The following is a 25,963-nucleotide window of genomic DNA, read 5'->3' as shown; positions in this document are numbered from 1 at the left end:
ACAACTAACAACAACCAACTGTGTAGCATATTGTAGGTTCTACATATGAATGTTATTCATCTCTTTCCCTACCCTTCCCACTCTCTTCCACGGTAGACATTGTGTTATCAGCTTTTTCTTTTTCATCCTTACTCGTCCAGAAATCGTCCCTGTTCCTTCCATTCATTCTGGGGAGCGCAACAAAATGTGGATTACACGAGGAATCTAATTTTTCTTTGCTTTGCTACTTACATGCTAATTTTGTGTGTGTGTGTGTGTGTGTGTGTGTGTGTGTGTGTGTGTGTGTGTGTGTGTGTTTGATTATTTGTAATTGTGTATGTGAGTGAATGGTAGTAGTGGTTTGAATGTTTACGGACATAATCTGCCTTTATTCCTGACCGGGATAAATTCCTGCGCATTTGTCCGTATTGCAAATTGATGTTTTCCTTTTAAATTATGTTTAATTTACCTATCAAAGAATATCGTGTGTTTTGTTTCTTTAACAAAAAGAATGCTAAATCAGAATTGCCACAATGTTGTGTATCCATGAAAAAAAATCACTAATTCGCTGTCCAGAATGCTAGTTCATTATTGTCCGCGCCCTTATTTTACTGTTGGGATTTTGAGTTAAAACATTGCTGTTGCTGATAGTTTACGTCCGTTACGAGCGAACCGAATTGTTCTGAAGAATGTTTTTCAAATTCTATATGCTTAATTTCTGAATAAACTGAAATAGAGAGGTAGGAAATTAGATAGTAATTGCACAATGCAGCGAATCTAAGCCGAATGTATCCTTCAAAATAGACTAGAACGTTTGGACAGGTGTGAAGAGAGTAAGAGAGGGATTTTTTTTAAACAGAAAATAGTGTACAATCAAAATGCGACCTAACTTATACGTCGTTTGGTACGTTTCTACCGGAACGAATAGATATTATGCATATTGCGTAACGGGGTAACTTTTTTCCCACTGCTCACACCCTAATTGAAGCTTTCGTTCCAACCTTCCGCTGGCAGGTCCGTGGTAAACTGCGTGATACCATTGTTGGCCATCGATTCCAGCACTTCGCTTACGTATGCCGCTACGTCTGTGTCACTTTTTTCGGCCTGCTGAATGAACGGATGCTGCAACAGCCGACCGTACTTGGGACGATCGCGCTCGTCTTTAATTAAACTGAAAACATGAAGCAAAGAAGATGCAGGTGCACATTAGATATGATGAAACTGGCAGCCGCAATGCGGTGATGGCACTTACCAGGTATTTACAAAATTTACAAAATCTATCGAAAATTCCATCCCATTGTAGGTGGTGGACAGTCTAGGCGGGTCACCTTCGACAACCTAAGGCGAAAGCCAATCAGAGAAGAGAAGAAAACAATGTTTACACTTCCTGCACGTTGTTGCATACTTCCTCCACCTTCGCTGTACCTGTGAAAGCTGCTCAAACACGGAACCCCACTTTGGATAGGGGAACTTCCCGGTCGCCACCTCCATCAGCGTAATTCCGAGCGACCACACGTCACTGCGCACGTCATAACCCTTAGCGCGCTGGGGATCGATGCGTTCGGGCTGTCGAAAACAAAAGAAAACGCAAACAGACACATACCGGTTCGGGGTTAATCGTAACGTATCCCCTACATCATTTGGTCTCTCTCTCTTTCTTACCGCCATGTATGGCCGGCAGCCGGCATCCTTGGTGCGTGCGATCGAATCCACTAGCTGGCCGGAGATGCCGAAATCGCACAGCTTAATGTCGCCGTTCCGTTTCAGCAGTATATTGCTCGGTTTTACATCCCGGTGGATAATTTTCAGCTCCTCCTTCAGATAGTTGAGCGCGCGGACCGTCGCGAACGTGATCTGCGCCAGTATCGGTTCCGGGATGGGGCTCTGCTGCTTTTCGCAGATAAACTTGTAGAACTTGTCCAGCGACGTGTCCATCAGCTCCATGCAGATCCAGCAGTCGCCCTCCTTGAACAGTGCCCCGTAGAACGTGACGATGGTGTTGCAGTCGTTTGACTTCATCACCACCTCCAGATCCATCAGCAGCTGCTTCTGCTCCTTCTCGTCCACGGTCGAGCGGATCCGCTTCACCGCCATCACCGTGCCCGTGTGCGTGAACTTCATCCGGTTGACGGCACCGAACGCACCGCGCCCTATTTCACCCTCGTCAATCATATCTTCCGAGGTGAAGTCGTACGTTTGGTTCGGCGCGATCTGTAGTTTGCCCGCCGTCGCCTGCATTCGTATGCGTTCGCGCGTCGGATCCGGTATGACCGGCGCCTGCCCGCCCTGGCATCCTTGGAAGCTGAGCTTTTTGGACGGTTTCCTTCGCTCGCCGTTCAGTTCCAGCGGCAGTGGCATGAAGGGACGTGCTGAGGATGGTGTGGTTGCTGGATGTGGAAGTTATAGGAGAGTGAGGAACAAGAAAGAGAGAGAGAGAGATTAAATTCCATTCGATACCAGTTCGACGACCGACCGACCGACCTTCCCAGCGCGCACGGGCACACGCTGTATTACCTGGGGAGGATTGTGAACTCTGATCGTCTGACATTGGTCCTAGGAAGTAGGCGCAGCGGTGTACGGGTGTTTCGATTTGGTGAATAGTTAATGGTTCACCTACTGGGGGCCTTTCAACTTTGGAACTTCTTGCCGACGTAGGGCGGCTACTTATTTCGACCGAAGGCAGGGCAAGCAAAACGTTCACTGGAACACATAAACCTTCACCGTTGTGGTAGTAGCTCCCGTGACCAGAACTTGGACGAAATTTCGTACGGCACCTGCAGTTGCCTACACCGTCACCATGAATAACACACACTTGATTCACCAAGCGGGTGGTGGCGTACACAAGTTGCTCGGAAGGACGGATTGAGGGTGGACGACAGCGGGTTCGTATGATGTAGCCACGCGCTGTAATTGCGGATCGGAACCTCGGTCAGCAACTCGACGCTTGAAAGACGATTTTCCAGCGAGTGCGGGTGTAGATGGTAACAAGAACAGAACACACACGCACAGCGGTACGCCGCGCTAATGCCACACAGCTGAGGAAATGTTCGTTCCTGAGACCGTGCGTTCTGGGGACGGGCAAACTTTTCTTTGTTGACGGGCAGGACCGGTTTCGCCTTTGCTCGTTTGCACTGAGCAACCTTTCACCAGGGCGCTGGATACACTTTCCCTAATAGGTCGCTAATTTCCGGATTTTTTTTCTCTCTTTTCACCAGTACCTACCGAAGTTTACTTTACGCTTTTACCCGTGTTTCGTGGTTCTTGAGCGATGAAAGCTCTAGAATACCAGGTTGGACAATGACGTTGACGTTTGACAGTTTGTACGGGATGACGGAGGTTTGTTGAGTTGGACAAAAATGCATGTCGGCCAGGTTCATTCATTTCACACTAATTGACAATTAAACATAGGAATGAAAAGTTTCCTTTTTACAGATGTGTAGATGATGTTTTATGGAAACGGCTTAAAATATATTTTAACCAGTAGCACAATCTCAATAAATTTCAAAATTGGAACCCATTGTTGAATCAGTTTCACAGCCGAAATTTTTGTTCTAACGTGATTCGCAAACCGGGTCCAGTAGTCATTTCATTTTTAGAGGTTTCGATTCAACCGAAAAACGCTGAATCGCTCTGTATTTGTTACTGGCTGTGCTGAATTGTTCTCCCCATGCATTATTATCCTTCAACATCTATTTCTTCAAATTTCGGGAAGTACATTTGATCCCAGGGATCTTGAAGTTAGAAGGAAAAAGCTGACGAACTGTCGCATTAAACCATCTCAAGTGCCACAAAGCCACTAAACGACTCCTAAACGCGGTCTAATAGGCTTCGTTTGGTATTTGGAGCAACTAGAGCATTTTAAAAATAGTAATAAAACTAGTTGCGCCATCTGTTTGTGGATAGCCATTCGGTCAAGTTTTTTCGCTTTGATAGCTTCCCTCTGTATTGTTGTATAATTTCATATTGAAGTATCGCTAGAACAAGAATGGCGACACGAGTGTTTAAATACCAAATTTCGATGTGAATTCACAGGCAAGTGAGAATTGAATTTTAGGCCGCAAATACACGAAACGCGCTTCCTCGGCCGCGTACAACCTTGTAAATGCAGATTGCATAAAAAACTTTTCAATAATCACCCTGTACTTACGATGACAGTTCCATTTGATGCTTGGGAAATGCTCAAAATGAAAACAATAACAACTCGCTGCCGTGTCGTACCACACACAAGCACACCGTTCCACCTTTTACCAAGAAGTCTTGCAGAATGTGTCCCGGGCTGCAGTGGTAAACCATGTTTCCGTACAAACAAGCGCGACCATCCGAAACGGTGGCACCCCAGCTTCATCCCGAGCTGCACACCATTTGCCGCACATGTTTGCAACAGTCAAACGATACGCGGTCCATCTTCGACCTGGACCAAACTACCCAGCTTACCTACTCCGAGAAGGTGATGCAGTGCGTGGACGTAGAAATCTATCCGCACGATAGCCTCCCGAACCGGATCTGTCGGCAGTGCGTCGATGATCTCGATGTGGCGTGTCGGTTTCGGGCCAACTGCACCAGCTCCAGCGTCGTGCTGCAAACGTACCTCTCGTACAATGGGCTGGAAGAGAAGCAGCTCGATATGATGCTGCAACCAACGCTTGCACAATCAATCCATTCCGACCCGGACGATGGGGAAGAAATAGCAATACATCTTGATTCCGGTGTGATGTACACGTACAAACCTCCGTCCGGATTGGACGTGAAGTTGGTGCACCATAGCGCGGAGGATGTGATATTCAACTCGGGAAACATGAAAATGGATCCTCTCAACGGGAATGCGGACGTTCCCGTGGAAGAACCGGTGAATTCGGTAACTGAAACAGTGGCGATGGTTGAACCGATGCATCATTCTAGCTTAGATGGAAATATCACTCTGGCGATGGAGAGTGCAGAGGCTACGAAGAACGACCATATAGAGTACATGTTTGAAGTCGTAAATGAAACGGAAACTGATGATTCGATGTTAGAACCGGCGGTAGATGTGATGGTACGTATAGGTTGCATTTTACCAGGAATTGGGGGGACCTGAATTGATTAATGTTTCTATTACTTATAGCATGTACAGAACACGGCCACTGCCGATCAAACGCTACGCAAGACCACAAGCAGCATGACTCCGGACAGCACCAACACCCATTCCAAAGGCAAACAGTATTCCTTCGCCAACCGCACCAACGCGGCCAGTGTGAAAACGTTACAAACCATCCGCAAATCACACACACCAAACGAGACGAAGCCCACGATCGAAGCGGTCACAACACAGCCAGCCGCCGATGGTAGCGGCGTCGAGACGGTAATTCGCGTAAAACGCAACCTGTCCGCCCCGAAGCCATCGCTCGTCTGCAAACTGTGCAACGTGACGTACAAGCATAAGCACGCGCTAGAAACGCACATGCGGCGGCATCGCGGCGATCGACCACACAAGTGTGACTACTGCGAGAAGTCGTTCGTCGTGCCGTTCGAGCTGCAGCGCCACATGCGCATCCATACCGGCCAAAAACCGTACAAATGTCAATACTGTGAACGGGCGTACTCGGACTTCGGTAGCAAAACGAAACACGAACGTACACACACGGGTGAACGGTGAGTTCCGACATTGGGGCGGCAAAGCGAAGGGTCAGTTAATGTCTCTCTTTTTCCCCTGTTTTCATTTTCAGACCTTATGCGTGCCACTATTGTGACAAGACGTTCTCATACTCGCACGTTCTTAATAGCCACCTGCTCGTACACACTGGCGTAAAGAAGTATTGGTAGGTAGCACTGGACTAGAGCTCTTGCACAAGGAAAAAGCTCATTATTTGCATTCCTTTCAGTTGTTCGATCTGTGGGAAACGGTTCACAAAATCACACCACTTGAAAACCCACTACAACACACATCCGATTACTAATACCGATGTGAGTACCGCCCAAGGGTCCGAAATTGAAATGACAAACAACAGTAACAGTAAGCAGCAGTCGACGGACGTCATCTACACGGAACAGCTGCAGGACGAGTTGATTGCGAGTGCATCCAAAGACGAGCAGCAATCAAGTGGCAACGGTGGTGTTCTGGTTGATTCGTATCACCATGGCACCGGTCCCGGACTGATTGCAGCAACCGAATGGACGGCAATGGTGCATAACAATGATGATGGTGGTGGTGGTGGTAGTGCAACATCAGCGGCAATCACGACAGAAGAGTTGGAAAACGTGTCAATCGTGAACTTTGCCGATTACATCATTAAAAGCGATGGTCTCGATGATCTGCTGGTAGTACAGGACTCGGGCGATGACGAGCTGGTGGAGCTGGTCGGTCAGCCGATAATGCACCGATGATGATGATGATGAGTTGGATGGGTTTGCTGTTAAATGGCTGTAAATATGCGCATCTCAGTGAGCGATGATTAGAAATTGCGTGAAAGTGAGCCCTGAAATTTGGATCCAATGAAATTCCTACGTGTATTTTGAATGCTTTAGTGCAAAGTGAAGCATTCTTGATGAACTTTTTCATCTTCTTAATTGGCGCAACCACTGTTTTCGATTTAGCCCGTGATAAGCATATAATGGGTTTGACTATTTGTGACTGGTTTTGTTTTTACCCATGCCCAGCAACGTCGGTCCAGTGCATTGGGAAGCATTTCACGTAAATAGAGGTAGAGTATATTTTGGCAAAAATGGCAAAAGATAATTGATATGAGATCAAACGTAGGAATAGTAAATCTAAACCGTTGGAGCATTTGATTTCTTAACTTTCCATTATTTTCTCATAAGGCAACACGTTCTATAATTTGCCTTTACAGGTTTTTGTTACTTGTATTAACACGTGAATTGGGTAATCAGCCCATTTTACGTGTATAAACTCAAACCCGGAAGTGTATAAAATCACCGTTCCCCTTTCTAGACGCCGACATTGCAACCGTAAGACCGCAGTGTTTGATTGCTGTAAATGATTCATATCATCAATTTGAACTACTATCACTTAATTACTAAAAATCATGGTCACTTTCTCGCGATATCACTAATCACGCCCCAAATGAAGAATTGCAAAGACTTTAGAACTAAGTTGTTAGACGCTGATAACGCTATAATAAATGAAATAAACTAGAACTGCGAGTTATATGTGTAAAATTCACTTGATTATGTTTACTTTTCGCTGAGTTTTCCTTTCGTTCGATGTATAAGTTATTGCTTGCTCCGTGGTTCCGCGTACGATATGCACTGCTTCTCGAAGTGTTCAGAATGGTTAAAATTACGTCTATCAGAGTACGAGTATCTTACATGCTTTTGACCAGGCTTTCGCGTTTTAAGTCATATCTTATATGCGTTAAGGATAAAATGAAGGAAAACGTTTCCACCGCGTTACGCCGAGAGTAATAAATAATGGAATAATTCCCATACCTAGTAAACAGACCATCGTTTGCTTTATAAAAGTGATCGCGCCCTTTGATCAGTCAGTTAACAGTCTACGTGTTGTTGCGCCCGCCTACGTCGCGTCCATCAGTTTCAGCAGGTTCGTTTTGGCACTGCGCAAATTCGGATCCAGCCGCAACGCTGCCCGGTACTGCTCGATTGCTTGCGCCTTCCGCTGGCCCCACCGGTGATACAGCACGCCGAGATTCGCCCGGTACACGGCGTGGTCGGGCCGGGCGGCAATGATTTGATGGTACAGCGATTCGGCCGTCTCGTACTGACCCAGCTTGCCGTACGCATTGGCACGGGTAAACAGGATGGCGGTATCGTTCGGTAGGAAGGTCAGTGCCAGGGCCGACGTGCGAATAATATCCTCCGTGCGGCCCCGATTGTCGTACAGTGCGAGTATGTTGGCCCAGGCTTTGCTGTGTCGGGGGTTTTGCTGTATCGCTTCCCGCCAGTAACGCAGCGCCATGGAGGAGTTTTGTTTGTCAATGTACTGGAAAAAGAAAGAGAGAGAGAGAGAAAGAGAGAGAGAGAGAGAGAGAGAGAGAGAGAGAGAGAGAGAGAGAGAGAAAAAAAAGATGTAAATAATGTGAGCTAAACGAATTCTAGAATTACTACACCACAAACTTACCAAATTGCCCAGATTGTACAGGCAGTTGGCATAGTTCGGCTTCAGCTGCAGTGCACGCTGATAGCTTGTCAGGGCGGCGTCATGATCCTTCCGTGCCGCCTGCACAATGCCCAGATTCATCCAGGCCGAAGGGAACGGTTCATGAATTTCGATCGCCCGGCGCAGGTGCCATTCCGCCCTGTCGAGCTCGTGCGTTTCGCGGTACAGATTGCCCAGATTCATGTGTGCCGCCTCGTACTCGGGATGCAGCTCGATTGCACGGCGATAAAAGGTAAAGGCCGTTTCACGGTCGCCCTGATCCGTCGCCAGCCGGGCAATGTTGTAGTACACTTTGGCATTGTGCGGACAAACGCGCAGTGCCGAGCGGAACAGTAAATCTTCCGACGTCCACTCGTACGCGCGGGACTGTGTTTTCAGGATAAACATGGTGCAAACTAGGCACAGCGGGATGTAGAAAGCAACGGAGCGTTTGATCAATCGTCGCCAGCCTACTGCAATCAGATAGCAAAAGCCAACCGAGGGAAGATAGAGCAACCGTTCGGCAATGACAAACCCGACCCGTACGAGCCCGCCCGCCGGAAGAAAGGGAACGAAGGCTAATGCTAGCGATGTGGTGATTTCCCGCGATTTTGATTCAAATGAACGGAAGGCTGTTACCGCAATGGCGGCATAAAACAGAACGACAAACAGTATGCGATAGTCTGTGACACTTTCCAGCAAGGGGATGGAACCGAGCGCCCAGTCGAAGCTTAACCAATCGGGACAAATTAACAGCCAGCTGTTTAGCCAGTAAAGATAGCTCTGGGAGAGCAGTCGCGTGGTGGTACTGTTGGTCGCCCCGATCGGATTATCCATCCGATGAAACCGGGGACTTTCAAAGTCCATTATCCACAGGCGCAGAGCAACCGTTGCTAGGGAAAGGCAGGCTAGGATAAACACCCGACCTAACCGGGACCTATGCACGGCGAAAAATTCTGCCAAGGGAACTCGGAAATTGATGCGCTTTAGCAAATCTATCGCCCCACAGGCAACGAGCGCGGTCATGCCCGTTTCCTTGAACAGCATCGAGAGCACGGTGAGCAGGAAGAGTCCCGCATACACGACCGCCCCGTAGCGACGTTCGCTCGCTAGCCATCGTTGGTACAGCAGCAGCACGGTCAGGTATCCGATGGCGGCCAGCAGATCGGCCCGTCCTACAATTCCCACGACTGCCTCCGTGTGTATCGGATGGACGGTGAAGATGAAGGCGGCCCAAAACGGGGTACGGAATTGACCCGAATCACGCCACAGAACCTGATACAGCTTAAACACCAGCAGGCAGATGAACGTGTGCAGTGCCAGGTTGACCTTTTTCATGTGGCCGGCGTTAAGTCCTAGCAGCCGGTTCTCCAGCTGGAAGCTAAGCACGGTCAGCGGCCGGAAGGATTTGTGGCTGGTCGGGTCGGTTAGGTTGTTGCCCCAAAAGTCGTGCCGCAGCAGGTCGCGAAACGGGGTGGCCACATTGCGCACGTCCATATTTTTGACGATCGCGGCCGAATCGTCGAACACGAACGTTCCGTACAGGGAGCCACCGTAGGCGAGGAGCGAGGCGGCAACGAGCAGAGCATACTGGAAAGTGGGCAATGGCAGGGGGGGGGGGGGGGGTGGACATTAGCGGTCGGGATACGGTTGTTGTTGGATGATGTCTGCTTACCTGTGCGACGGTTTGTTGGCGCAAGGAAGACATTACCGGTACCAGGGATGGATGGCAACGGGGGATGAGCGTTTTGTCGGATTAAGGCTATCAGTCGAGTAGGATCATCTTCTTTTTGCGCAACTGGGGAGGGGAACACACACTACTAACTAACCAAGGAGCTGGGAATGTTTCGCTCAAGGGAAAATGTTTTCCATCCCGGCGTTTCTGTGCGTTGTTTGTTTTCGATCGGCAGCTGAGTTGTCATCAAAAGCATCAAGCAGCTGCCGCATACAGGTAAGCTCACGAGTTCTTTTGTTTCTGCCGTGCACGATACGTTAACAAGTTTTGACACATCAGAACCGATAACAATTTGGTTTCACTATTCAACGTTTTAGGCTTTTCATGTTGTTTGGTGGAGTTACAATTATTTCAGCGTAATTAAAGGAATAAAGTTATATAAGCTTGATTTAAAACCGCCCTCTCATTAGTTGCGATGATGGTTTTACAAATCTAACACAAATAGCGCAAATAGGGACCTACCTGTGCCATCGCCGTTTGACAGCTCGCGGCGTTATTGCAGATTCAAGCGCGATGTTTTTGTAATTTATACGGGCGATGAATTTATTGTAACGAAGAAGGAGAATATGCTTCATAAAGCAGCAAAGAAAATCTACCGCTACCTAAACTTGTACATATAATTTATAGTGATTCTGTTTAACTTAGTTGTACCGTGCTCTACAAGTCGTACTGTCAAACAAATCAACCGAAAGCATGCCATAGGTGCGCCACCAAGGAAAAAAATCCGTGATTTTCCAACGTACAGCTCGTACACGCTCACTCACACACACACATACACTAGCTGAGGGATTGGCTGCGCTGCTGTATGTGCGCGCGCGCGTGTGTGTTGGTGTATCGCTAAGGATATACACAGTGAAAGGACAAACCGGAGCGACACGACACCGTACGTAGGTGTGTGCGTGTTTTTCGCCGAGAAAGTTGCGTGCGGACAACAATTTTGGGTCTGTTTTTGTGGCTTTCCAAGCGTAGTTTGTGTAATGCTGAGTGCTCGGCTCGGCGCTGGTGCAGGTAAACCATAACGCAGCGTTTTCAATCGCCAAACCGGTGCAAAATTAGTTTTTTCCAAGCCGTACAGCACAGTAGATCCTGTTGGGTGTGTTACGGTGTGCTGTTCGTGGAGTGCATGGAGCGTCCTGGAGCGCAGGGTGGTGCGCTGTGGTTCAAATCAACGTTCGGTTGCCATTTTTGCTTCGGGCCTCCTTCCACCCAGGCTCGCGCTGCCGCGCTGAGTATGGGAAAAAAGTGAAGTGTTCTCGGTGGGTAAAATTCCACCATTTCCACCATCAACGTGTGCTTTGATTCTCGGCTTTAAACCGCGTTCAGTATCACGGAATATGGTGGTGAAATACGGTGCTGTTAACCGTACAAAAGGCAGATTGGTGCAATAGTGTAGCGAAGTGAAAACCTCCATCATTTTTTTTTCCCGTGTATAGTGGGTTGGTGCTCGGGTTTAGCTCGACGCCCCTACCCTACTAATGAAGTTGTCCGGAGGTGAGAACAGTGATAGTTCTGTGATTTTGTACCTAATTTTAACCATTCAAGTGTGTTTCAAAATGTAGTGCAAAGGGTTTTCGCTTGGAATATTGGCAATGCATGAAAATAAAAAAAGAGTGGTGGGTGGGTAAATGATGAACTTTTCCGTCACCATGTAACCGGGCTTAAGGCGACGACCTAAAACCACCCGGAAGCGGTTGTCCCCGGTTTAGGGAAAGTGTTCCCTTACTTTCCATCGCCCATCCGCCGAACACGAGCTGTCAAACAACATCCTGGAACTTTTGGAATGTCACATCGTTCCATCGCTTCAAACGGGAGAAAGTGCATTTCGTGAACAAAGGCTTGCATTTTCCTCGTCTGTCTCTCTCTCTCTCTCTCGCGTCGGTAGAAGCATTCATGGGAGACTATTTTCATTAGTGTGCTTCCGGGCGGTCACACTATCAGAGCAGGCCTTGTCGGGAGGTATCAGTCCAGAGTAGGCATGAGACAATCAAGTTGAAGCGGCGGTTTTCTCTCCACCAAGGGTGCGAATAGGAAATTGAAGTAAGGAATGCTAGCAACGATACTACCGTCCGTCCGGATCGACTTATTGAATTGGTGAGTTCCAATTTACATTAACGTTCATCCATATTCATTTTGCACATTTTTAGCTGAAATGCTTCATGAAGTACCATGCGTTTCCATCGACGATGTACGGAAAAAAGGGGGATACTGTTCATGGTGGGTGCAGAACAGGGAGCGGTAAGCAGCAAACGCTTACGCACACACTATTGCCTAGGCAACGGCACTATCGCACAAAAGTGTTTGCTTTGTGTGGTGTTGCACTCAACCTCCCTTGAGCTAGAAAATGTATCAATCGCTTTCATGGTGTGTCATGATTTTCTCTGCCCTGTTGGTTTAGTACAGCATCTTCTTACTGGGAGATTTTACCGATGGAGAAAACACCCAGTGGAACCCAACGCATTCCCACTTCGTACTACCGCACGCATTCACCCCCAAGATAGTCCCACCCTTTTCCGTGCAGTTCGCGCATTTCGCGTGGAAAAGGTGATTGCCGAGATTTAACGCGCAGAGCCGCGTGTAAGCTATGCGCCGGCCTAAAATTAGCACCGCTTCAGAGCAAATATTTGCATTTCGGTGTGCACGAGCCGGTCACACACATGTACCAGACGTGCACGGACCTCGGGCCCGGCACTGTCGGGCCCGGTCTGATTGCACACACCACGACCGCCAGCAGGATCGGGCCAATACATAGGCAATCGACTTTCTGGCGAAGGTTTGTGTGTTGGCTGGCCGTGTCTTTCACCGCGGGCAGAGAATCAGTTTGGAGCTCTGTCTTTTGCGAGGCTATTTATCTTATGTTTCTTTACCATTTTAATGCGAAAAAATACATTGTCCCCTTGGAGATGGTGTGGTGTCTTTTTTTTTGTTGTTGCAGACCGTCGCCGCCTGTTTGTGGTGCGTAACGATGGGAGGGAATGGTGGTTAGATGATGGCTGGAATGGTACAACAATCTGGCACACAAATTTGGTACCGTGGGTGGTGTTTTATTTGTTGCCAGTGCGCCCCCAATGACGAAGTTGCAGCATTTGTCGTCTCGTGTTGAGCTGCGGGTTTTTGGTTAGTGTTTGTTATCTTAGGAGCTGTAGTAATTTTGGATTAAATTCTTGAGTTTTATTGTAAAAGTTCTATATTTTTTTAGTTGAAATATTGTTTTATTCCGAGATGGTTTACTTCACTAAGTTTTATTGTAATAATTGTTGCACAAATTTACACATATTTCACATAATGGCGTGAAATCCTTAATACTTCAAAGATGTCGCTCCTAACCGAACCAAACATGCACTGTCAATGATTCTTGACCAGGCAGACCCTTTTAAAGACTTTCTGGTTGGTTTCTCGATGTATGTACCATACTGCTTCGAATTACGGACACTTATTTGATTCATATTCCGGGCAGCCTCAACATTACTTGTTTTAAGGTCTGGACACTTGATTCTGGATGTCGATTTCCTCCTACACTGACAGAACGACGTTCTTTAGTACAACGGGGTTTCGGTGCTCTTTTTCTCTTGTACTCGTAGATGAATGGAACCCTAGAACTGCTTCGCGAATTGACGGGTTTTCCCATACGGCCGTCAATGGAATTGTCATATACATCTTAAACTATCGTTGATGTCTTATTATTATCACTGTGTTAAAACATATTTTTCTGCAATAAATACATCATAATTTATTTCGGCTGTCCAGAAGAAAAACAAGATAAACAATCTTTCTTCGTTTTCCGGGCAGAATGAAATACGTGTTTTAATGAAATTCAGAGCACAATATGAAAAAAAAACTCTGTTGTTTTCGCCTTGATAACTACTTCCACAATAGATTTCGATGTATTTCAATGCACGAGAACGCGATTAATAGGAATTACGAAGAAAAGACACTGACGTGGGTTTGAAGCAAAACTGCGAATAATGCCTCTGATGGTGAACTGACCGATAGAAAATATTTATTTACATCTGGGCATATTAGGGGCCAGACACATTTTAATTGATTCTAGTACATCATGGCCAACATCGAAAATTAAAAAGCAGCATGTTCAGGGACTGGGTATGAAGATTGTTATTGAATATCGCCGAATGTCCGGAATTTGAAGCTGTCGGTAATTTGAATCATAACGGTACTTCATTAAAGACAATTTCCAACGAATTTACGTTTTAAAATGCCATATATTTCAATATCATTTTTTAATCTGGTTTTCTTAAAAAAAGCAACAAAACGCTCAAGACTTGCCGTTAAATCAATAGCCGGTGCCTTGTTTGCTCTATAGCGCTGAAACCGCTAAAGAGTGGCACACAAAAAGATGCACACAAGCAGCTAGGCTACTTATTGCTTGCTACATCGGCGGAGAGGGCTTAAGCTGACATCCTTTTATGAGCGACGAAAGTGGGAGTGATACTACATTAAGTGCTCTCGGGTTTTACTCCTCCCAGAAGGCTGGTCGAATCAAGTGGCCAAATGGTGAAAAATGGACAGCAGAATAAAAAAGCTGTCCTGTACCATTTTTTTGTTCTTGCTGTTGTAGTGTGCGTCCATTCTCCTTTCATTCCTAGTCCAGCTAGGACTCCTGCTTTGTGACCTTCGTCGAAGTCTTCCGCACGTTCCGGACGTTGGGCGCCACCGTTTCGTGGAACAGGCCGCAAGAAATGTAGGTGTACGCCTCACGCCAAAGCTGATCCTCATTTCCGATGGGTTTTGCCGCGGTAGGAGAGCGCGAGGAACCGCTCCTTAAATGCCACACTTCCCGGAAAGCTGCCCGATAGTAAGCGCCGGAAAAGGGTGGAAATGGCTTGACCTGATTTTTTCTTGGCCACCCCTTTTTTTCACCCGCCCGTGTGTAACGTGTTCTTCCCGCTGCATCTTACACAACGGACTGCACAAGGGGAACGGATACCTACCGTTCCTGCGTCGTCACATCATCAGCGTGTGCTGTATTAATTTCAATAAAAGCTCGTTCATCAAAACGATGCTTTGCGAGGCGCAAGAGAATCGGACTGCCCTAACGCTAGTGCTCCGGTGACCGACACAGTCATGAGGCACACCCCTCATGATTATTTAGTAATTATTTGGTAACCCAGTAATTATTTGGTCGCTCCTCTGATTGAACGATTCGGCCCGTTTTGACATTCAGGCACGCTCGGGTGGTTGTTCTTGTTGGGAGGGTCAACCTTTCTCCGCTTGTTACAAAAAAGAAGAAGAAAACTAGGATAAAAATCTAATTAGTGTTGGAACAATCTGGCACTACTACCTTTTTCGGGTAATCAAGTTCTTCTCCCACCTGTGTTTGGCCCCATTTATCGATGGCAACGTCCCGGAAGATGACGCTGCAACGTGATGAAAAGTGGATGAAATTAAGAAAATTATGCTGCTGAAGGGTGCTGGGCTTCCCTCCCACCCGTCAGGGCATTGTAAAGGTGTGTCCCTTTTTATTAACGACCTATAAATCACGGATGTCGTTAGTCAAATGTGTACCCGGTATCGATCGTTGGCGCGCTGCATGACTTCGAAGCCAATCATTTCGCAGCGCTCTCTCTGTACAGCCTAAAAGCGCCTCAAACGATGTGTGTGGATTTACAACAAAATGCTCAAAAAATGGTAACTTATAGGAAATGGAAATCCGTACCAACAATTCTCTAACCTTCTAACAACTGATCTACCCCTTGGGGGCGATTTTGTGCTTTAAAAAAAAACAAAGCAAGACCCCCATTGTTCATGCCTTTCGAAGCGTTGTAGAAAGATTTGTTGGCACGTGATTAGATTGAAATTTAATTACGAAAATCTAAATTTATCTACGCTATATCGACACGGACGTGGGGCAGCGCAGAGGCGGCGCTTCGGCGTTCGCTTCGGCCTGTTTTCATGAAACAATTCGCAAGGGATTGGTATTGGTATTGTTTGGTGTTTGGGCTAGTAGTGTTGTTGGGCGCGATGCTATACAATTCGTGGTGTCGAGAGTGTGTTTTGGCGTATTTCGGCTGCTGGATCGATCGGGGCAGCGGGTCTCGCGACCGTTGCTAACTTTTTGCGTCACTTTCGATTTCAACGATCGGGCACTTGTGTGTGTGTGTGTGTGTTTTTCCGCACGAATCGAAACAACGCGATACTACAGCGTAAACTAGCTCTGCCGGTAATTGCATCCGTGAGACGAATCGTGAATGTGGAACAGTTGTGCGAGTTGACTTCTCAACGGCGGGCCGAAATTGGGATTTTGGTGGGTTTTGCGTTCGTGATGTGATCTGTTTGATGGCTTTCGAACGTTTCTGCATCTTTTGTAACGCAGAAACATGTGGAGCAAATGTAAGCGTTTGCAGCGATGTTTTTGAACTCGAAGAAGTTCTGTTTATTTTCGAATAAAAAAAATATATATTCGTCATTTGGTAGCATGATTGAAAGAATTTTATAAATACAAAGATTTATCTCAGAATGATATCAGGGTAAATTTATCTAATGATGTAGCGGAAACTTTCCAGCTCAAATGCAACATTTTGAATGCTTCAATTGGGAAATAATATTCCGTGCTTGCTCAGTTACTGTTGCAATTGCAATTGCAATTAACTTCTAAGTATTTCTTTCAGTACTATCGCTTCATGTTGAAAAACGCGCAGTGTCAAAGAACTGCATTTTTTTTGCTGCAATTTAAATATTAAGGGCTGTCTGTAATAAAGGAGCAAGACCTGTGCAGCAATCTAAAGTGGTCGTTTTTTCTATTTGGGTTGAGAGCTGCTATGAAGCTTCGTTTGAGCAGCATCGTACTTCGGTTGAGGTTGTTACAGGTAAAAACAAATGGGTGAGATATTTCCCGACCGCCGGGAAGGTTATTTTTCACGCGAAACGAGGGAAATGATTTACCATGTTAAAAAAACTTCCTAATAGTATAATGTTAAAATGTAATACATTGGTAAAGTGGAATATTTTTTTTAATTTGAGCTAGCTGCTCCTTTCAAGCGGCTATCCTTCGCTGAGTGGTTGCGAGAACGCGTGCTTCTTGCACATTAATTAGAGGTTTCTTTTTTGTGTTTCTTCTGCTAGCTCGGGAAACATCGGCACTTGGAATAATATTCAGTCATGGTGATATCAGGAATGACATGAAATCTGTCAAGCATGTAGCTGGAAAATTCATCATGTTTACCGTACATGAAAAACATAACACCTTTCCTCTTACTGGTGATGTTTCTCAATACGATGTAATAGAGTTTACCTCAGAGTTCAGAGTGATACCTTTTTATTTATGTATTTATTTTTTTTCTTGAAATTCGTGAAATATTGATATAAATGTATTTTAAACTCATTTTTACATCTCTCATATCTCAATCATCTCTCTTGATTTAATTAATGCGAAACGAAGGACTGGTTAAGTTGGACCAGCTCAATAAAACCCGTTCTCTTTTTTTTTTTTGGAGGTTTGTGTTTTGGATCCGTCATCAAGCGGCCTTAACGTTTAATCGTTTTTCTCAGCTTGCAGTTTCGTTTTTTTCCACCCGTTCTGCCGCCAAAACGGCTGACGGACGAATAGCACATGGGTTCTCTCCTATGGTGCAGTAAAAATTGTACGAAATCACGAATCCCATACTACCGTCCCTAGCTGGTTTGGCAAACACGCACACTAAACGCACCTTGTGTGTGTGTGTGGAAAGTTTATTCTACTAGAAAAAGGAGAACTGTTGCTGTTGCTTTTACCTTTTTGCTCGTTGCTACTACACGAAGCGCACCAATCGTAATTATTTATGTTAATGAGATTTAATGTTCATATAATTACGCCGCACGGGTCAGTTTTTTTGTTAAGCAGGGTGCTAAACACCAGCTTTAATAATCACAACAAATCTGGGGGTAAAACGTCTGCCAAGAAGCTAAGAATGACTGCCAGCTAGAAGTTCCGCATGCCAACGATAATCAACCGGCGGCGGAGGTTCAAATCCTGCACCGCTGAACCATCGGTAGCGATCGCTTTGGTACGATCAGTTTCACTCTCACCTTCGTTGTGTGCGTGAAAGATTCTCGCTGTTCCAGTTTCGCTCCGTCTCGCGCTTACTAGTTGTTCTCTCTCGCGCGTTTCGTTTACTTTCCGTTTCATTATTATTTCAGTGGTCGGCAAGTTCTGTTCGAACGCTTTCCTTTTAAAATATTTTGATCATTTATCATTTATCATAATTATATATCCATCATTATTTTGTTAGTAATGCTAATCGAATAATGCATTGTTTTACTTAACATCAACTTACAAACGCTAAAAAAGCGAAAACTAATAATTATTTGGGGTTTGTTGGTTGCTAAACCAAATATTGTACTATGATGTTTACGGGGTTTTTGTATTTATGCTTGCATACTCTGTTTTAAATTGTACTTTCATTTTTTGTGAATTCTTACAGTATTAGGATTTAATGAAGTAATTACTAACTGGTATGGCAAGTATCGCATCGAATTTAGGGCTGCAATGTTTTCTTTTATAGATAAAATGATTCTATCCACTATCGAATGCCAGACGAGAATATATTTATTTTTGCTTAAAACACATTTCTAAAGCCGCGAGCCGCCATGGGGCCTTCTCAAGTTGAGAAAAGATTCTCCATCATTCATTAGGTAAATTTATACGTAACGATTGTTGGATGGTGAATCTTTTTCCTTCTTTCGTAAAAAAGACTCGTGAACCATTTTGCGTTTCCATTACACAATTCTCCTGTGGATTCTAAAATGGCAATCTATGTACATTATTAACATTTTTATACACATTTACACTTGTTTTCAGCAAATGGAAATTACTAAAAACCTACAGCGGATGGCAAACATTGTACAAAAATGAATTACCGAACTCTGCTCGATTTTTCCGTTATCATGGGAAACGACGATTTTTACAGGAGTTTCCAAACAGCAATCTTTCCGTGGAAAAAAGGCTATTAAAGTTTTGCAGGCGCTCAAAGATGGTTCTCAGACGCAAGTCCGTGGCCATCTTCAGGCCCCGAGGCCATCGTGGGTAAGAAAATTTCCTAACGCTCATTTTCTCAGGCTCAAATCAGTGCTTTTGAGAAAACTGCGTTCTCAACGTTTGTGGAATCGGCACAATCTTGCCGCACAATAAAAATGTGCTGTACAATCTTCTTATTCTTGGCACAAGAACCGTTGTCGGTCAAGAGTCCCCTGCACTACTAGTGAGCTTGGCTTTCAGTGACTTATTGATTCACCCCATAGCAAGATAGTCAATCCTACGTATGGGACCACGGTCTATTTGGGGCTTGAACCCATGACGGGCATGTTGTTAAGTCGAGTTGAAGATTGTACCCCGAGACTGGCCAAAACGTTTTTTTATTCAAAACTCCAAATAAAGCGTGATTGAATATATCTGTTTCTCAAAGTGAGAAAAGCTGACGTCTGCCGCCTGAGAACTAGTTTTGAGTGTCTTCCGAGGGCTCTATAGTTCTCTACCGGATTTTAACTAAAGCGCTAAAATCGACTGCCCACAAAGTTATGGTAGCGCTGGACGTCACCAAGTTGCTCACCACTGGCACCATCTAATGCTGTCTCGCGGCTCCGATCGCGAGCGGCACGGCACAGCCTGCTCATTGCTGAGTCGTTTCCCCTGGAGTGCGGATGTGCGGTGTACGTTCCGTTCCGTTTGGCGTGTAACTTCAAACCCGTGCCTTTTGCCCGCGAAGCACCAGTGCGAGCAGTGGTGGTTGTGTGTGTACCGGTGTGTGTGTGGCGACCGATAGTAGTAAGCATCGCGATTTTATTCGTTTCCATTTATTCGAATCCTTCGCGTGTAATATTTCCCCCCCACACAGCGCATTGCGCGTTACGTTGTGGGCGGTTGTGTGCCGTCTATGGAGTGGGCAAACCACCAACCAACCCCTTCGACGACCGTGTGTGGGATAGGCAGGCCGTTCTGCCATCCAATTGAACGCACCCTGCTCGGTGGAGCCGTCGGGTGCGTAGGTTTTATGTGTGTGCGCGAGCGCGCGCGCCCGTGTTTGTACTGCACTTAAGGGTTGAAGCGCGAGCGAGTGAAAGAGAACGAGAGAGAGCGAGAAAAGGAACAAAAAAACATACGCGGAGGCAACAACATTTGTAGGCGCGCGATCGTGCGATCGTGTGCGAGTGAGGGTTGCAGTGAGTTGTGTGTGCACCATGTGAGAATGTGAGCGCACGGTGCGAGAAAGTTGATCGTGTGAACGGGAGACGGAGAGCTCGCAGCATCTCGCACCGCAATGCGGAAGGGTGCAGGAGGGAAGAAGGGTCTATGCTTGCTGTATGCGGAGCGAAAGGAGAAATGTTTCGTTTGCCTTTTTTTGCGTACCATGAGCATAAATTATTGAAGCAGAATCAAAACAAAAACAAACGGAGCCGGGCGGGCGAGCAGTGGCGTCGTGATGAAGGGGTGGAAATGATGTTTTAATTTCCATAATTGCTGGTGTGTTTTTTGTGTGCTCGTGTGTGTGTGTGTGTTAGTGGTATGATGAGAGTTTCCAGCAGCAGCGTGTGGTTTGTGTGTGGTGTGTGCAGATCAAAGTGTCGAACCATTTGGTTTGGGTGCGCACGTGTAGGCGAAGGGGGCAAAAGACACTTTCGTATTCGATTCTTTCGCAGCACAATTCACTGCGAGGAGCGCCCCCCGAGCCAATTGCGTCGTTGGATGAGCGGGCGGCGGGCGTGCCTGTGTGTAACATTTCGGAGAATCGAAAAACAAACCCAAAACTAACCTTCCAAATTTGAGCGTACTTCCTTCGCTATCGTCCGGCGCGCGTCTAACGCGGGGACTTGGGACGACGATCGGCGGGAAAATGAAAATCACCTCCCGTCCGTGGCTTCCATTTCCTCCACAGCACTAGCAGCAGCCAGCAGAGCCAAACCGTGTAGCAGGATTTCCTGTTTCATCCATTCTAACGACAGTGTTGGCCTCCCCCCCCCATGCTGCCAGTTGCTGGTGTTGCGCTCTGTGTTTGTTTTGCTCGCCGCCTTCGTCTCTGGCGGTCGCGTTTCGCGTTTGGATTCGTTCCCCGTTTCGCGTTTTCGATTGAAAACGCTGTGGTTTCTCTCTTTCACGCCACGAACCAGCTACCGCGGGTCGCTGCCGCTGTCGTCGCGCTGCTTTCAAGTGTGAATACCAGTTTGGCGTGTATAGTTTGTCCCCTCTTCCCTCTCGCCACCCTGTTTGGCGGAATACCAATACCCGGCCAGTTGCTTCGCATCGACTCCGCGCCGCACGGATGCTGTGGTGTGGCCCTTTTTTCGTGGCGGAAGACCTCGGAGCACAACGATCGCGCGCCGTAAAGTGTGGGGGTAGGTGTAGCTTAATTTTGTTTTTCTAAATGGCTGTAGTAAGCTTAATAATTCGATTGTTAATTTGTTTTGGGGGTAAAGTGTGTTTCTACATTCTCGCGCATTAATTGTTCATCATCGTGCCGTCGAATCTCGAACCGCGCCACTCTCTAAACGCGTCGCAAAGGTCCGTGAAATGGCGGGCCCCGCGCAAAAGAATGAGAAAGTGTTGGGTTGGAAATCGTGTAGGCAAAATTGAGCACGCCAGCAGCACGCGGTCCATGTTCGCGTAGCCGCGTCGCCGCGTCCCCTCTACCCTGCCTACGGATGGGTTTCATTTCATTTCTATTTTGCGGCGGCCGCATTGGAAAAGAAGGCCCCACAGTCGGGATAGTAAAAAGGTGTACCGCATGAATGGTGGTACGGCAATTGATTACGAAAGATGTGGAGGAAAAGTGATGAGAGAGAGAAAGAGAGAAAAAGAAAGACAAGGAGATACTTGGAGAAAGACTGTAGAAGAGAAAGAGTAAAGAAACCCACAACCACCAAGCCCCCGACATAAACAAACTTCAATAGGTCCGCGACGTAAGAGAGAGAGAGAGAGGAAAGGTCAGAGTTAACAAGGGAACTGGTGAACCGGTGAAATGGAGGGAAAAGGAAAAAAAAACACAAATGCCACAAAGGCAATAGAGAAAATGAGATGAGGCTACAACACATCATTGCAGCATAAGAAAACTGATGATAAACTAGGAAAATTCATCCCGCGTATGTGGTGCAAGCTGCTGTGACCTGTGCAAGAGGAAGCCGGTTAGGGCTGTTTTGGAGAGGTGTTTAGTTGAAATCCGGGAAATTGCTTATCCCAACTGAGCGTTAAACGAACCCCTACATGGATTGTACTGTGAGTGGAGGGGATAAAGGGAGGGGGTGGGGTCGTAAGGGGTGTCCATCACAAATTCCATGCTTCCCTGTCGCCCGGTCCCCCCTACCACGAGACAAGGGTGTGTTGGTTGGGGTTGTTTTTGTGGGAGGAAAGAAGCGAAAACTAACCACCGTTGCCGTTGCCGTCCGCCGCTTGCTCCATTACCGGAAGTACGGTGGTCGGGTGGCTTTTATTTCATGTTTCTATTGCGTGTGTGTGTGTCTCTTTTGTCTCTGAAAAAGGCACGTATTTTCGAACGTTTTTGAAACATACGTGTTTGTGTGTGTTTGTATGTGTTGGGGTTTTTGGATTGGGAGGTGGTCACTATTGACAGTAACATTAGCTATCTCTTTAGTGTTGCTTGTTTGGTCAGCAAAAATGTTTTTTTTATTTATATAAAAATTATTCAGCTACAGATTTATGTGTGTGATTTTCAAACATAATAAAATAACAAAATTAAAGTGTGGTTTCCATCACTGCACTGTTATAAAAAAACACTCCTGGTGATGGTTACACCCTGTTACTACTAAAATTATCTCCAACATCATCAGCTGGTAACGAACTGCGCCGAGCACGGTTCGACCGGAAACTGACGACGACCGCTCGTGCTAACCTGCGTGCTGTCGACCCCTTGTGCTTGCCCCGTGCCCATTTTCCGGATGAGCGCCATGCGGGATGTGACGGGCTATGTCAATCTACCCTAGGAAAACCGCTAGGGCTAGTCCGACGGGCAGAGGTGGATAAATTAAACTTTGCTGATTGCGTGCGTTTGTTGGATGGTTTGTGGTGTGTGTATGTGTGTGATGGTTAGAAAAGAAAACAATTGGACGTTGTTTGGTCGGTTTTGTTTTGGTTGTCTGACCAGCAACTAGGAAGCAGGAACTATTCTATTGCAGATTCAATTAAGTTGAGGTTGGTTTTTGTGTTTAGTCTGATAGTCTGATTCTTTTTACCATTTACAAAGATTGCATACCATTGTGTTAGTACGAACAAAGATCCGTTGTGTAAGCAAATCAATTTATGTGTTTTAATTTAGTCTCAGCAAATAACCGAAAATATTTGCTGTTAAATTCTAATTAGTATTTTCTGCACTCAGGAAACCACTCAAAAATAAGAAAGTACAGTCTGTTCCCGAGTTCTGCGCGGTTTCTGCGTTCCCGGCGAATCCGCGTAACTCGAATATCCGCGTAGGTCGAATTTCACATTTTTTGAATAAAATACTATTGATTACTCGGAGTTTTTTTATTCAATTTAGTACTTTTATACACTTTATTATTTATTTGATATGAATCGTGCAGAAAATTCTAATTTTTCTGGCTTTTAAGCGGTTTCAATTTGTTAGTAAAAATGCAACTTTTACCGAACTTGAAGCAAATTGTACTGAGTTGACATGTGATCTGTCAAATTTAGACAACCGCGTATCTCCGAATCCGCGTAAGTCGAGAACCGCGTAACTCGGGAACAGACTGTATTCGCCTGAAACCGGACCCACTTTTACGTGCACAACAGAGCATATGCTTCTCAAGAAGTTATGCTATTATGATCCTCTGGCTGGCAGCGAGTCGAGCAAGTGGTGGCCCCCATACGTTTGTTGTGGCTCTTTTTTAGTTGCTCACAAAACAACTTGAACCGCTGGCCAACTTGAAAGGGGGGAATTTTCACCAGGAGCAGCATTCCTTATGGCGCGTGAAGTACCACCGCGCACCATTCTTGGCACCAACCAAACGAAAAAAAAAACAGTAAGCGCCGGTATGCTGTGCAAACATTGTTTTCTGTTTTTTTTTTCGTTTAATGTACCGAGAGCAAAAGAAAAGACCATTTTGCTTAGGCTACCTGCGGGATGTTGTTTTGTCTGGCGAAGAAATGGCTCTGACGTTTACCGAGCCCTTCATTAGGGCTGTTAGCATTCCTCGCCGAAGGTGTTTGAAATTGGTGTTATGTGTTTTTTAATGCATTAAATATGGTTGCCATTTAAATGCGGGCCCTTCAAAAATGCTATATTTTGGATTATATTTAGGAACGTAGCAGCATGGTAAAAGTCATGAGGAAAACATATTTAGTTCGCTAAAAGTGGACACACTATTTGAGGACAGTATTGATTTCCTAATATTACCGGACCGTGCGGTATAACAAGCTCGGTATGGTTTCGGAGCTAATTTTGGGTTTTGGGTAGTTTTACGCTCCCAATTCCTTTCTTTTTTTTTGTGTTCACAGCTTAGCGATGCACATGTGTGTTCATTTTTATGACACGTGGTTGTGGGGTGGCAGTTAACGAACACGTTGCAACATGAGGTTTGCTTTGCGACCATGTATTGGAACACACATGCGTCAGAGCGCAGCAGTCGTCGTTATGCGTTACATGGCGAATGGCTGAAAAAGTTAAACAAATCTCGAAACTGTGTGTGACCTTTAAAGAAACTAAGGGAATATTGATCTGGTTTTCTTCTTTTTTTTGCTCCCTCGCTAAGCTGTCAGTAACTGGAGGAACCTAGTTCATTTGGGTAAAGGAAGAATACGCACTCCTAATTGTATGAATTGTGTTATTCATTCTGTATATTATCAGCCATTTCTATAAATTATAACCAGTAACCGTGACGGTCGAAACTCGATGACCCATTGCTTGTCATAAATTGTGTTATATTTTCTAAAGATATCTGAAAAAAATAAGAACCATGCGTCATCGGTTGTGAATCGGGTCATCCGGTGCGCGTTCTGTGTTAAAACGTTGAAAGGCACAGAATAGAAAAGAACCCGCATCCTAGCTGTGTGTGGAGGCGGCGACAACGACCCGTAATGAATGAAGCCAAAGAATGCCGGCAACAACTATTTAGCGTGCGTTCGGGGGCCCCACTTGGCACTGGCCAGGTCAACCAAATACGGGTGAGAACCATACATATCGTCCCGACTTAAGATATAATATTTGGCAGTGGCACACAAGCACACGCAGTGGGGAAAAAAACAACTGAAAATGCTTTGGAAGAGCTTCATTCTGAAACATAAAGATTGTGGCTTTATTGACTATTTCCTATTCGAGCGGCACTGTTTCTCTACTAGTTTCCTGGGGTAGTCGGTTTGAGTTGTATGTTCTTTTGTAGCTTTAGATGTTCTTTTTGGATCGAATGAATCAGCATTGTTACTTGTTTCTAGAATGTTCTTGTTTTCTTAAAGGTTTTAATAAAATTGGCAATAATCTAATTTGTTCATTTGATTTACGCACTGCTCTCTCGATAGTTCATTTTTAAGTTCTAATTGTGCTATTTATGATGTATATGCATATTCAGCATTTTCTTGGACATTCGACGGTCGTTTGTCAATAGTTCTACCAATCAGCTTTATTTTATGTGGAGATCTTTTTTCCTTTCATACTACTCACTGCTGTTGGTGAAGGGTTGCGTTTGAGACATGTATTTGTGTTCCCAATTGCCAAACCAAGCTGTCACAAAATGTCAAATGTGCCCTAAAATGCACGATCCGTACAAACAAATGCGGTTTGCTGCATTCCTTTCCAGTAAATTGACGGCGAAACGTTTTTCCATCCAAAAAACAGGAACATTAATCCACCCATGATTGTATCGCTCGTGGCCCACATGTTGGTCCCCGGCCAATATTGGCAGCTTGTCTAACATCGAATGTACGTGCCCCGTCCCCCAGGCAGGCTAATGTCAGCATGTAAAGCCGTAAATTAATGCTACGGGTTTGCTGCGATGAAGTACGGCTGGGCATGTATGGTGACTTTGGTCGTCGGGCCTGAGTAGATCGATACTCTTCAGTGACGAAAGGCAGCCGCGTACGATGGCAGAGATGCAATCTGGAATTCAGAGTTTGTCCGGGCTTTCATTACTGCCCGACTAAAATCAACAATCTGTAGTGTCTATTCTGTTGGTGGTGCTCAATATCTCAATGCTTTTATAATTCATGGGCCGCTCCTACAGCAAGTGATGAA

General features: G+C 45.8%; 4 protein-coding genes across 9 annotated transcripts in view; 2 read left to right on the top strand and 2 right to left on the bottom strand.

Moving 5' to 3' along the window:
• Nucleotides 1-55: 55 nt before the first annotated feature.
• Nucleotides 56-3,283, bottom strand: LOC121588051 (dual specificity mitogen-activated protein kinase kinase 4-like). The gene is made up of 5 exons (XM_041905573.1): nt 2,494-3,283; nt 1,642-2,366; nt 1,405-1,545; nt 1,232-1,317; nt 56-1,150 (listed from the first exon to the last, which is right to left on the bottom strand). The coding sequence occupies exons 1-5, from the start codon at nt 2,525-2,527 to the stop codon at nt 958-960; spliced, it is 1,179 nt and encodes a 392-aa protein (XP_041761507.1). The 5' UTR covers nt 2,528-3,283; the 3' UTR covers nt 56-957.
• LOC121588050 (neurotrophin receptor-interacting factor homolog) lies at nt 1,145-6,744 on the top strand. Of its 2 annotated transcripts, none has more exons than XM_041905570.1 (5): nt 1,145-1,234; nt 4,012-5,011; nt 5,081-5,607; nt 5,682-5,774; nt 5,838-6,744. In XM_041905570.1, exons 2-5 carry the CDS (start codon nt 4,271-4,273, stop codon nt 6,337-6,339), a joined length of 1,863 nt encoding a protein of 620 aa, XP_041761504.1. In that variant the 5' UTR covers nt 1,145-1,234; nt 4,012-4,270; the 3' UTR covers nt 6,340-6,744. The 2 variants fall into 2 exon arrangements, with proteins under 2 accessions (XP_041761504.1, XP_041761506.1); XM_041905572.1 differs by lacking the exon at nt 1,145-1,234 and adding an exon at nt 3,253-3,268 and having other exon boundaries at nt 4,208-5,011.
• Nucleotides 6,745-6,840: 96 nt separating this feature from the next.
• LOC121588049 (protein O-mannosyl-transferase TMTC4) lies at nt 6,841-10,193 on the bottom strand. Its single transcript, XM_041905569.1, has 3 exons — nt 9,744-10,193; nt 8,051-9,658; nt 6,841-7,912 (listed from the first exon to the last, which is right to left on the bottom strand). Exons 1-3 carry the CDS (start codon nt 9,774-9,776, stop codon nt 7,487-7,489), a joined length of 2,067 nt encoding a protein of 688 aa, XP_041761503.1. The 5' UTR covers nt 9,777-10,193; the 3' UTR covers nt 6,841-7,486.
• Nucleotides 10,194-10,735: 542 nt separating this feature from the next.
• The window catches only part of LOC121590341, a 64,134-nt gene continuing 48,906 nt past the window's right edge, over nt 10,736-25,963 (top strand). For 3 of the 5 annotated variants that reach the window (XM_041909919.1, XM_041909921.1, XM_041909922.1), the window contains exon 1: nt 19,396-19,557. The gene's annotated coding sequence lies outside the window, so the exon portion shown is untranslated. Of the gene's footprint in view, nt 10,812-11,124; nt 11,295-19,395; nt 19,558-25,963 lie in introns of those variants that run through there. The other 2 variants (XM_041909924.1, XM_041909925.1) reach the window with 2 other exon arrangements.

Source organism: Anopheles merus, chromosome 2R (genome assembly GCF_017562075.2).
Source record: "Anopheles merus strain MAF chromosome 2R, AmerM5.1, whole genome shotgun sequence".
Lineage (NCBI taxonomy): Eukaryota > Metazoa > Arthropoda > Insecta > Diptera > Culicidae > Anopheles > Anopheles merus.
This window is presented reverse-complemented; position numbering and strand designations above follow the sequence as displayed.

Coding starts and splice junctions, on each gene's coding strand:
- LOC121588051 (XM_041905573.1), bottom strand. CDS start 2,527: ATGTCAGACGATCAGAGTTCACAATCCTCCCCAG. Junction 2,367..2,493: donor GAGTTCACAATCCTCCCCAG/GTAATACAGCGT, acceptor TTCCACATCCAG/CAACCACACCATCCTCAGCA. Junction 1,318..1,404: donor TGTTTGAGCAGCTTTCACAG/GTACAGCGAAGG, acceptor CTTTCGCCTTAG/GTTGTCGAAGGTGACCCGCC.
- LOC121588050 (XM_041905570.1), top strand. CDS start 4,271: ATGTTTCCGTACAAACAAGCGCGACCATCCGAAACGGTGGCACCCCAG. Junction 5,608..5,681: donor CGTACACACACGGGTGAACG/GTGAGTTCCGAC, acceptor TTTCATTTTCAG/ACCTTATGCGTGCCACTATT. Junction 5,775..5,837: donor ACTGGCGTAAAGAAGTATTG/GTAGGTAGCACT, acceptor CATTCCTTTCAG/TTGTTCGATCTGTGGGAAAC.
- LOC121588049 (XM_041905569.1), bottom strand. CDS start 9,776: ATGTCTTCCTTGCGCCAACAAACCGTCGCACAG. Junction 9,659..9,743: donor GCCAACAAACCGTCGCACAG/GTAAGCAGACAT, acceptor CCCACTTTCCAG/TATGCTCTGCTCGTTGCCGC. Junction 7,913..8,050: donor TGTACAATCTGGGCAATTTG/GTAAGTTTGTGG, acceptor TTCTTTTTCCAG/TACATTGACAAACAAAACTC.